The sequence below is a fragment of the Sebastes fasciatus genome, chromosome 17 (assembly GCF_043250625.1).
Source record: "Sebastes fasciatus isolate fSebFas1 chromosome 17, fSebFas1.pri, whole genome shotgun sequence".
Classification (NCBI taxonomy): Eukaryota; Metazoa; Chordata; class Actinopteri; order Perciformes; family Sebastidae; genus Sebastes; species Sebastes fasciatus.
Window position 1 is genome coordinate 1,899,309 of NC_133811.1, and position 13,059 is coordinate 1,912,367.

General features: G+C 43.1%; 1 protein-coding gene across 1 annotated transcript in view; it reads right to left on the reverse strand.

The window, feature by feature from the left end:
• Positions 1 to 12,485, reverse strand: part of LOC141754572 (uncharacterized) — a 99,486-nt gene extending 87,001 nt beyond the window's left edge. Inside the window, exon 1 of the mRNA XM_074613715.1 lies at positions 11,255 to 12,485. Coding sequence (XP_074469816.1) covers positions 11,255 to 11,354 — 100 coding nt within the window. The 5' untranslated portion in view covers positions 11,355 to 12,485. The remainder of the gene's footprint in view (positions 1 to 11,254) is intronic.
• Positions 12,486 to 13,059: the final 574 nt, after the last annotated feature.

The window sequence follows — 13,059 nt, forward strand, 5'->3', positions numbered from 1 at the left end:
GGGGCTTGTCATTTAAAGGAGAAAAGCTGGTCCACCTTAAGAGAGTCTGGCGTTGCTAACGCCGGGGCTAACCGCCTTCACTGTAATCAGCAGGTGACTGGCAAGACACGGGAGCAGTAGCATTTATTCACCGACAAATAAACTGTACACACACTGCTACTGTTACGTTTACAGCTAGAACGCCACCGATAACCCCACACTCACAACCGCCACACACACACACGGTCTGTCGGACACTCGCTAACGTAACGCCGGGTTGACAAGAGTACACCGCCACCCCGGACACTCGCTAAAGTTACGCCGTGCTCACTGAGTACGCCAGGCAGACCAACAGCTGACAACCTTGCAGCTAAATAATGTGGTGGAGCCTCACTGGGACACTACACGCAGCAGCGTGGCTACTACAGGAACTCTCCCGGACGGAAGAACCGGGGACTCAGTTGTCTGTTTTGCACATACAGTATACTGTAGCTGGTGATAAGTGATGGATTTAATCTGTTTGTGAATCGGCTTTTCGTTGCAGCTGCGTGAAACGCACTAATCTTGTCGGTTAACGGTTAATGATTAGTTATCGAGGGTCGGTTATCGGTTCCATTTTTTTTCTTCAAAATTAGCATCCCTGGGTGCTAATATAAGACATGAAACGCTACACAAAAGGAACACTTGAATGTTGAACCACCAACGCACACACACACAGGTATGAGGTTGTGTATAGTGTGGAACCTCATTATTCTGCTTAATTAGAAGGTGAGCAGCAGCCCTGACCTCAGACCATCCGCTAATCAGTTGAACAGCCTTCAGGTCTTTCTCTCCCGCACTCACCCTCATGTTCTCTTTTCTTTCTACCTTCTACCTTCTTCTGGCCGAACACACCCGGTGGCTCACGGGGGCCAAGGCGGGGAATTATAGTGATGGAGGGAGTGAAAGGAGGGATGGAGAGGAGCGTGAAGAGAAGGAATGTGAGCTATGAGGCGAGTGAATAGGCACGGGGTTCTTTATGGCATTTATGTGCGCGGAGGAGAAAGCCTATCGACGGACACCTTGTCGGACAAAGGGGGAGCCCACACTGAGTGCATTCGATTAGGGGTGCACATTGGTGTTAAACCAAAAAGGGTCCCCTGTTGTGCCCACGATTCATTATTTAGCAGGGGTGTAAAATGGACACTGGCCTGTTTACACACACAAGTACTAAGATGAGCCATCAGGGAAGCACACATTTATTTTCACACACACACACACACACACACACACACACATGCACACACACACACACACACACACACACCAGTAATAAGTACTCAGTAAGTACACTGGTACTCATGTTTACACACAGAAATACCAGAAATGTACTCACAAATAGCCACAAACACACACTAACACACACACTTACATTATGATTGGCGATTACAAACCCAAAGAGAGCGAGACACGACGCGGGGAAGTCAAATATAGCCTGAGTACAGCCAATTTAGCCCTTAATGGCCTTTGTGACCATCAAGAGCACAAGACAAAGATGACTGTCCAATGGAGGGTGTGTGTGCGTGTGTGTGTGTGTGTGTGTGGGGGTGGAGGAGGACAGTGTTTACCTAGATTCCTTTCCTTCTATATGTGCGTCTAATGGCCTATGAATGTTTCCACGGTAACAATGACAGTTTGAGCTGCTTGGATGGACTGACATACGGACAAGCAGCAGAGGGGAAGCAGAGTTCAGGTGACCATATTTGGTTGTGGGGGGGATTTTTATTTCATATCTGCACAGCAGGTAGTGTCCACGGTGTGAAATTACTTTTTTGTGTAACAAAGACAAAAGGGTCTGCATGTGTGTGTGTGTGTGTGTTTGTGTGTTCCCTGCGGCATTCACAGGTTTGTGCATGTGGTAAGGTAATGTACAGAGCATGTATGTGTGTGTCGAGGATAAGTTATAAATAAGATATATATATATTAACTGGGTATGAAGCTATTTACCAGGGCTGTCAAAATTAACACGATAATAATGTGTTAACGCAAATTCATTGTAACGCCACTAAATTCTTTAACGCATTAACGCAACTTGTGATTTAGCCCGGCCGCTATTTGAGCTATGGAGGTTGTACTGGGCTCAGTTTTAAAGATAGAGTGCAGTTTGGGGCAAGTCATAGTCAAGTCAGCACACTGACACACTGACAGCTGTTGTTGCCTGTGAGGCTGCAGTTTGCCACGTATTAAATACTTGACAAATTTCCCTTTGAGGTTCATTTTGAACAGATAAAAATGTGTGATTAATTTGCAATCAATCGCAATTAAATATTTTTATCGATTGACAGACCAACTATTTACATTTGCTTTTAATCATGAGGTGTGTGTGGTAGGTTCTTTGCAGGAAATATCTGCTGGCACACAGAAAGCGATGCGTACAATGCCTCACAGAACCTAATCTACTGTCTACTGTCAAATGTACTATCAGTATCATTCTCACGAAGTAATACAAACGTTCGCTGAAAGCGTGATGACACTGAAAACGTTTCCAGTGACTTTACGGTACATACTGTGTGAAAATGTGTGAAAGTGAAGTACACGTGTAGGTGTCCAAAAAGTGTGTGTGAAGGTAGCGTTGTATACGAACTGGTTTGACAGCGAAGCCGGCCAGTGTGCATGTTTCTGTGAGTGTGAACATGTAAATACTTTGATATCTGCATGCATGTGTTTCAGACAGCAACTACGAAGCAGATGCATCCGCAGATAGAGTTTGTGTGAGTGTGTGTGTGTGTGTCTGTGCGTGTGTGTGTGTGTGCAGAGCCCTGGGTGGGGGTGAGGCGGCTTAACGCAATAAAGCATGTTGTATTGACATCTGTGTTGTGTCTATTGATTCCCCATTATGGAGCTAACAAACCCGCCTGGACGCTTTGTCATTCGCAATCACGTTAGCACCGGGACTCACCGACAACGCAGCCCCTTTTAAAATCTGATCCATACACACACACACACACACACACACACACACACACACACACACACACACACACACACACACACACACACACACACACACGGAGAGAAGCAGGTGTCCTCACATGCACACACTTTCTCACATTCCTACACATTCACGGCAATCGTTCATGTCATCACACACACCCACACACACGCACACAAGTTAGAACCACAAATTCTCATGCAAACATATCAACAGTGCACACACGCACACAGCAATGGGGTGGCGGGAGAGTAGTCAATGCTGGTTAATCAATAGCGGTGGAAGGTTAAAACCGCTCACACAATGGGCAGCTATGAGCTTGCGGTTTCCAGATAAACCACATATGCTGGACAGATCCATAACTGACCTCAACGTGCAATTATTGAATCGTCTACCTGTCTGTCTGCTTCATGCGCACACACACACATGCACGCACGCACACACGCACAAATAAGCATAAATGCATGGATTTTTTGTCTCTTCATAAACCACAATATTTGCACACAGCTGCAGACATACAGTATATATACAACTGTACACAGACATAGTCCAAATTCCTGCTGATACACACCTCTTTCACCAACCCTGTCTCCTACAAAATTACCATCCCATACAACTAAACTGTATACTCAATTAGGTTTCCACGGAAACATATTTCCTCCCAGATTAGATCGCACTTTTAAACAGTTTTAAGGTCCCAAGCCGACAGTTTGGGGCCGTCGGTGAGCAGCTGTCAGTCTAATTTTTGTGGTGTGTCCCGCACTGTTGGTGCTAGTCTGCCCGTGTCGGAGGTTTTGCGGCCGATTCAGCATGTTGAATCGGCGGCGAAGCTCGTCGGTGAGAGAAATCACTCTGATTGGCTGCTCAGCTTAAATGAGTCAGTGCACGAGAAGAGAAACGGAAGTGAGGAAAGCAAGCCGACCAGTAAAGTCAAGAGGAAAAACACAGAAGGCTCTTCTCATTTTTCATCTTCATCTCATCTTCATCATTCCAACACACGGATATTTTCACAGCAACATGAACATCTGGAATGAAGCTAAGTGGTGAGTGAGATTGGTGTGAAAATGGTCGGCAGATGCTGCTGCTTTGTTTCATGTACGTATCATAACAGCTGGTATATCAGCAGCCCTCTGTCTTCCTATTTCCCTTTTTGAATGACGAATACAGACTACCGCCGCCACACAGGCTCAGAACGTACGTGATAGCAACTTTTTTGCCAAGACAAAGGCAACAAAGGCGACATGAGGCGACGCAGCAGTCGGCCTTCATCACCTCTCGTTCTTTGAAGTCGGCTTGGTGTGTCTTGGCCTTTAAACACATTAACGTTGTAGACCTTTCTCCCAAAAAACGCAACCAAACTAATTCATTAGGTTTAGTAAAAAAAAATCATGGTTTGGCTTAAAATGACTACGAAATTGAAATAAAACACACAAAAAAAATGTTTTTAGGTTTAGGGAACAAAACTACTTGATTAGGTTTAGTAAAAGACATCATGATTGAAATAAGTGCACGTTGACTTTTGGTTTCACACGGGATATGACCAGCGTTTTTCCTGGGTGAAAGTCCTGTGTTTGTTGGACCTATCCAACCTCCTCTATGTGCGGACTTCCGCGGACTATCACTAGAAACGTATTTGTGATACGTCAAAAACAAACGGAATGCACAACAAAAAACATTTCCCTCGAAACGTAATTCACAACGCAGTTTAGTTTTGTGGGAACATTTTTAGGAGACAGGGCTGCTTTCACACATACTTTCCAACACATGATGAGACACACGCTGATACTGTTAACCTCTACACATGCACAGACGCATAAAGAGACGCTGCTCCAACCTCAACAAATTCTCTGCCTTCCTTGCACGAGCACAAAATAATTGCAGATACACATTCTTGCACACAAGCTCATACACAAACACATGGACATGCACACACACACACACACACACACACACACACAGCCAATTAATCCAGGCACAGGGGCCTTTGCGCAGGACCAGTTTGGTGTGGCCCAGACAACACAACCCCCTCCTGGGCACGGCGAGGTGAAGATCCTGGGTGGGAGAGGAGGTAGTTATCGAGCAGCACGGAGCACTTTGTATGTGTGTTTGTGTGTGTGTGTGGGCAGGAGGTTCGTGCTTTGAACTGCAATAAAAGTTTCTCTGCGCGGTTATAAACAATAGAATAGAATAGAATAGTACACACTATTGCCACATTGCCTTGTTGTGTCAGTATCTTCCACTGTGTTCTTGCTGTGGTCATTTGGATTTAACAATCAGGAGATTGTTTTTGTTTGTTTTGCTTGTTTTCTTTGTTCTATTTTTAATACCACCTGCATCAAATATATCTTTTACACAGCTCTTTTTGTTTGATCTTGTATCATCATAACTTTTCATCACTTTGCTTAGATGGTTTACTACTAAGTAGAAAAGCAGATGTTAGAACAGAGCAGGTTTGGACCAGAGAATCAAATCAACACTGTGCTGAATAACTACAGCGTGGATAAGAGGCCTCTCAGAGTAGCCAGCATAAATAAACCATTCCTCTCCATCCACACACGTGCCTTCTCTCTGTGAATCTGACAGCTCTCAGTTTTATATGGGCCACAGTGGCCCTGGAGGATTTTACAGCAGTGTACATAAAATAAAAGAGCATTTAGATTTCCTTTGTTGTGGTGCAGAGCGGGGACAGAGCAGCGGCAGCTACAGGTCCCTCTCCGCCCTGCCTGCCCTCGGAAAACCACACAGCAGAGGAGACTGTCTGGTCACATCTCTGAGCTGCACAAAAGAGCAGGTTTCTGAGTCTTTGTGGCAACGATCTGATGCTCACAATGAACTAAGGAGCATCAGTCTCCGCTCTTTTGCACTTAATCTCTGTAGTTGCACAAGGCACGTATATTAATGACCAACAGACAAGAAAGAATTCAATGAGGGGCTATATGCTTTGGGACGATGGATGTCTTTTTTTTTCGTTCCAGCTGGTTTATAGTCAGCAATGTCAGGGTTCATTCCCATTCCCATCCTAGACTTTTTTTTGACAGCCAATACGGATGTTAATATTTCACAATTCCGGCCATATAGAACAACTACCGGGCATATGTTTTAAATAGCCATATAATAGCCTACATTTGACATAACTTGAAAAAAAAAAGTTAAATGAAGAAGTGATCTAAAAACTAAAATAATAGGCTGGTTGGTCCGATTTCTACGTTTGTCAAATTCAAAATAGTGTTGTGTGGCTCGTAGGGCTGTAGCCTCCTGAATAGTTTGAAGCTTCATTCATAACGTTGACATTGAAATTATTATTAGCTTACCGAAATATTGCAACACAGCCAGCGGACCGTCAGGAGATATTCGCTGAATTTGACAAAAGGTGTACTGGATTAGAAGCACAGCGGAGCGGAAGCATTCAAACTTTTGTATAATATAAGTATATATTTTAGTTGTCTTGGCAACATATCTTACAATATTAGGCTATTTAATGTGCTATTAATTCATTAATTTGGCATATTTCCCAACAGACATTTTGGCCATTGATCATTTAATCTGCCAGACTACTACACATGATACCGGCAAATGTAAACCCCGTTCCCACCCCCGCCAGTTGGTGCTTGCTGTTCACTCCTGTTTACTACTACTACTACTACTTACTCTACACATGGTGAGAAATGAAAACCTCAAAGCTGATCACATTAGAGCTCAGGTTTACTGTGTTGGCCAGTGAATTTCAAAAGCTTGAATTTTAAGCATGACTAAAAAGTGAATGTTATAAAACCCAACATAAATACAGCACTCCTTGACAAAACAAAAGAAACAAATGTGTTTAACTTCTACTGCTCTTAAAAATCAATGCATGACTTTTGATTCGGGAAGTAAAATACTTTTACTCAACCACAACAATATGCTAAAAAGTAAAGTAAAACAAATAAGATGGAATATGTTAATGTGGTAAAAAGCATTTATTCTCTTAATGCTTGGTGGGTTTTTCTGAATACTTAATGAGTTAAAGGATCCACTGACTGAAATAATGTTTAGTGGTTTAGTGAATTTCAGAACAAGTGTCAATATTTAACCCATTTGTGCCCAAAGACTATATTTTGTATGATAAGGGAAAATGCCACAACATTTGTTCTGATTGGTCAAATGTCTTGAAATTTGGTACGGACACACTTTGGGCAAATATCTAACAGGACAACTTTGACAATTTTAGATCAAATGAAAAATCACACTTTTATCAATAGTCAAAAGTCAGGATTTTTGAAAAACAAGTAAAATGCTAACATTGTGTTTATTAAATGTTTTCCATATGAAATATTTTTAGTGCCCAAACACTATAGTATGATAAGAAAAACTCACTTCTCAGCCAAATGGTTTGACCAATTTTTTATTTTTTTCACATTTGTGCTTAGGCAAGCTCTGAGAACACTTCCACCAAAGGAAAATAAAAATGTCAATTGTGGGAACAAATTTGTTAATTAATTAAGATTTATTTTTATATTTCGGTACTTGTGGATATTCAGTATAGGGATGCACCGATCCAACTTTTTGCACCGATCCAACTTTTTCAGTCCCGATACCGATAGCGATACCTGGACTTTGGGTAACTGCCGTTACCGAGTACCGATCCGATACCAGTGTTTCATTAAATAAGCTGTATGCCTCGCTGCGTGGAAGTGACTGGGATCATTCTTTTGTAAGGCAACATCAGTCTTGACTTAAACAATGCTTTCCTAACTTTGTAAAACAAAATGTGAAAAATAGATACATAGATATAGATGTATTTAATTGTTCTTTATCATTAAAATAATAAATCATACACAACCAACTTGGTAAAAAATCTTCAAAATTGAACAGGAATTACAATTCTAGTGTGAACCTTTTTAATGCAGCAACAAATTGGTCAAAACGGCAACGGGAATTAAAATGACAGTATATAACGTGTATAGTATATAAACATAGAATTGAATTATATATATTGGCCCCATTATCACCAATATCTGATCCAGCTATTTGAGTCAGTATCGGCCCGATATCCGATCAGGTATCTTTGCATCCCTAATTAAGTATGCTTAAACTCTTCCATGTCCATGGATACACACAGTATTAATATTTCCAGTAGAGGAGGGAGCCTCTAAAACAGAATGTAGTCGTGGGACATTAAAACTCTAAAACTCAGACTTCCGTTAGTGTTAGCAGTTAATAAGGTGACCCATCCACTTAATGGCAGGTGACAGTCTGAGACAGTTTACTGTCTTCAATGTATTTACACAAATATATTACTGGATAATCAAAGTACAAAAATAATTCAAATAAAGATAATGTCTTCACTCTCTGATGACAAATTCAATCCAGTGACTGTTTTACTGTGGCGATGTGTCTTAGGCCCAGCTGAGCTGAGGCCAGCAGTCTCAACACTGTAGTGTTAAAGAGTCGAGCTGACAAAAAACCCATAAGCCCTCACTTTAGATCCACTGTAGAACCACTGTCTGCTGGCGTCTGCTGTTTAGGACCTCTCTCTCTGCTTCTCCGCTGAACCTCACTCTTACACTTTTGACACCCCCGCCTTTGCTCACACTAACGCAAACACACCCAGATATGAGCGCGCGCGCGCGCGCGCACACACACACACACACACACACACACACACACACACACACACTTACAGGTGCAGGCAATCGTACAGATGCACACATGCACACCTTGGTCAAAGGCGCAGATCAGAGAGAGACAGAGAATTGTGGGTAACAGACTTAGCTAAAGTGGCTTATGGGGCCCGGCCAAACTACACCAGGCAAATCCAATTCAACAACCTCTCCGTCCATAGGGAACGAGAGAGAGACAGAGAGAGACAGAGAGAGAGAGAGAGAGAGAGAGAGAGAGGGAGAGAGAGGGGAGAGTTTGCATTTTACTGAAAGGCTTCCGTGTCAAGTGAATACTTCACAGAAATGAGAGAGAGAATGAGAAACAGGGGATTGTGAGTTTCTTTCTCTCCAGAGATCAAGGATGAAAGACGAAAGAAAAGAGAAGGAGAAAACAAGACGGGGAAATGAGGGATGAGTGTTGGCCTTTGCTCTCCTACGGAGTTTATTTCTCTCGTGTGTATACTGGCTGCTTATCACACCATGTTTAAATAAAAAAGCATCTTGTGAAGACACTTTGACCCTTTCATTTCCTCACAAACACCAGAGGAGAAGAAGAAGAAGAAGAAGAAGAAGTGTTGCTAGCTCACTCGCACGTTCACTTCTACTCATTTGTTAAATAATTCACTTCCTCCACATATTCAGTCCTTATTCATTCTTACGCAGTTCATTAAATGATTGATTCTTTCACCCGATCATTAATGTATTCAAGCGTTTCATCTGTTCAATCGTTGCGTTTATTAAATCGTTCACCCTCTCACTCAGTCACTGTCTTTCACTGCTTTTATCAATTCACTTCATTCCCCCCCTCTGCCTCCACCTCCTCTTCTTCTTCTCTCATCATGTCTTTCACTTTAATTTCTTAAAGGACCAACATAGAAATTGACCCCCCCCTCCCAAAAAAAACCCAGAGGCCAGTGGTTATATGTCGCCTGTCAAAGCCGCCAGGAGCAGCTCTCATTAAAACCTAAACCGTTTTTCTCCTCCTGACACCTACTTAAGGTGATAGCCTGAATTACCCCGGCACGGCTCGGCTCGGCACGGCTCAACATACACACCTACCCCCCATCTGTCATTTGAAATTTGCGCCTGGATGGATTAGGGCGGTGGAGATGGGAGGGACAGGATCTGGTATTGTCACCCTGTGAGCCCCACTCCAACATGTAGACACACTTCAGTACACGCATACATACGCTTCATGTTGGAACAAGTCACACTGCTAACTTTGAAAACTCCCACAGGTGGAAAGAGAAGCAGGTGAGGTGAAAGCTGAGTGACCTCTAACCCACCAAGATCAACAACAAAAAATGTAATATATTGACAGAACATTGGAATACATTTTCTTATCTTTAACTCCATTTTGCGCTGGGGTTCATTTTTATTATTTGATAAACCTTTACTGTATGAATTATTATAGATATAAGAATTATATGTTCCAAAAATACAGCCCTCTAGGAATATTACATTATAGTGAAATAGCATAAAGTGCACCGCTGCCCTTATTGATCACAGTGCAAGTCACTGAAGCAATATTCGAGTGATCATGGGGTATTAAAGCGCAGCATAAAGGCATGAGAAGGTCGTTAGAGGAAGGAAGTATTGATTGACAAACTCACTGCAAGTCCCTGACGTGATAGGCCAATTATAGGAATATACTTTTGCTGCATAATAAAAGGTATAAATGTTTGTTTTAGCGACAAATATGTCATTTTTATTTTGACAGCAATTTCAATCTTTTAGAAAATGTCCCTCTTGTTCTTTTTTCCTCCTCACGTCAATTCCACTGAAGCCAAACTTTCTCCCTCAGACAACTTCACTGTACTCCTGTTTTCTCAATGTGGCCCCAGTCGGAGATCAATACCTTCTGATCGATAGATGACCATGAATATTCCAGCCTAACCTGACCGAGAGAAGACTGAAGGAGAGGAGAGGAGCGAGGAGGCAGATGGGATAGAGGCTGAGATGGATGGATTGCCATGAATGAAAGAGGAAAAGATGAGTGTGGCGCCTCTGTGAGATTGTGACGGATGCTAATGAGCCAAATATTCATGCGTCCAATTTTGCTTTCCATTTTTGGATTCAAGTGCAAGTAAGTATTTGAATTGTTAATGATAAATTCGATGGATCTCTTTGCGGAGACGCAGGGGAGAAAAAGATATGCACCTTCGGGCTGAGATATTTAGTCTTCTAATTCTTCTTCAGAGAAAAACTGAGAGTGCTCTTTCATTTGTTTGCGTGATTTCAAGCAAAGCAGAATAAATGCTAGAAAATCATTAGTAATTCAGGGGACAAGTTGATTGGATTTCATACAAATTAAACAATCTCTGGCAGATTTTTATTTCTTAAAGAAATGACACTCTATAAGGTGCTGTAAAATAACTTTCATACATGGGGAAAATGATTGTTGTTTGTTGTATGTTGTGTCATATTAAGTAGAATATAGAGGTGATTAAAATGATGTACATGTAACCATTTATCTAATATCTGTGCATACAATTTAATTAGTTAAATTTGAGATGAAACTGAGATTATAAAATATGTTGTAAAAATGTTGTAAATATAACTTGAACTAAATGTGGAACTAGATTAAAGTAAAGATAATAAGCGTGTTTTCTTCTTTGTGTAGGTGCACAGTGGGGATGAAAGGACCGGGAGAAAAGAGACTTACCGGGGCTGGACCGCGGAGCCAGCGAGGACTTGAGTCTCCAGGCGCTGAAGTCGGACGCTGTTCTCTGAAAGACGAAGGGGACCGGCAGGGGGACAAACATGGTCCTCTGTCGACCTGGGGGTCGTTGTTTTGTTCTTTATTTGAGTCTCACTTTTCTTCGTTTCTTATCCGTCGTGCTTTCCGCCCTTCTTTGGCCTTTCTTCGTCTGCTTCCAAGGTTTGTGGACGGCCGCTGATAAAGACGCTTGGATGCTTTGGATAAAAACAGAGACTCCGTATTTTTGGCTTTTTCTTCCGTTGATCGAGTCTCAGCGGATTCACATGTCTCTGTTTCTAGATCTGTGTGATATCACGGTCCCCCTTACTTGTGTCTTCTCGGAGTCAACTAGTCCGACACACACACACACACACACACACACACACACACACACACACACACACACACGTCTACCCAGCGGTGTGCAGGGCGCGCAGCGACGCTCGTGAGGAGATGTGCAGCTCTCAGTGGTTCTCCGTGCACGGGCTGACGGTGAGCGGACAGCGGCTGGTCTCAGCTCTCATCGTGTCCATGTGGATGATGTAGTGCAGGTGGTGCTCCTCTCTCAGCTGCTCTCCTCTGGATGTACCGCAGACACGACCTGACTCCATGGACTGGGTCCACACAGCTGTGCGTAAAGCTCGCAGCGGCTCTCTCGGTGTCCTCGGCGGGGTTTGCTTTGGTTTAGGTTGTGCAAAGATAGATGTCTCCTCCTGCACTGTCAGGAAAAAGTGTCAAACAAACAGTGTCCAGCCGGTGGATCCCCGGTACGGAGAAACTGTCCGTGTAACACTTCTTCTTCTTTTTTTGGTTCTCGTAAAGATTTGGTTATTAGCTGGCTGGTCTGTAGAAGAACACATGCACGACACAATAATAAAACGCAAAGCAAGTATTTGGTAAGAGATGGTAATAATCCAGTAATAAAGTGATGCTCCGCAGCAGGAACCTCCTGTCGGACTGTCGCTCCTCCTCCTTCTCCTCCTCGAGCTGCTTCTGCCTCGCTCTCTACCGCCCGACACTCATTAAAGCACAATCAATAGATAAATAAATGAATAAATCCATATCAATAAGTACACCTGTCTTCTGCTTTCCTCCTCCACTGAAGCGGGACAAAGAGGAGGGGGGAGCGGTACCCTCTTTCTGTTTTACGGCTCTTTTCTTTGGCTCTGCTCCGCCATCCGCCGGTCTCTCTCTCTCTTTCTCTCTCACTCTCTCTCTCTCTCTCTCTCTCTCTCTCTGTGTATCCTCCGTGTGTGTGTGCGCGTGTCTGAGTCCCCTCAGTGTATTGTGGGAACCCCGGTGGTTTCGGTCCTTCACCGCGCAGCCTGAACGCACTGTGGCTCGGCTCTGGCTCCGTCCGGCAGACACACACAGAGACACAGATACCCAGATACACAGCCCCCCTTTTTCATTTGGTACCCCTCTTACCCCCCCCCCCCCTCCCCTTTCTCCCTCTACACACTCACACATATGCACATATACACACGACCCCACTGTCTCTGTCCATTGCTTTTTTTGCGCACATTTATTGACCTGTTCTTGTATGTGATCTGTATGTAAGGTCCATATGGAGGCACCGAGATTCATATTATACACACCAATTTAAAATGTATGTCAAATATATTTCATGAAAGGATTTATTCTCCAAGACTATGTTGGATTATTTGAAATACACACACACTCTCTGTGACTCTCTCACTCTCTCTGACCACTATAATCCCGTACAAAACGAGCACGGATCCGGCCAATTGATCTCCTGATTACTTCAT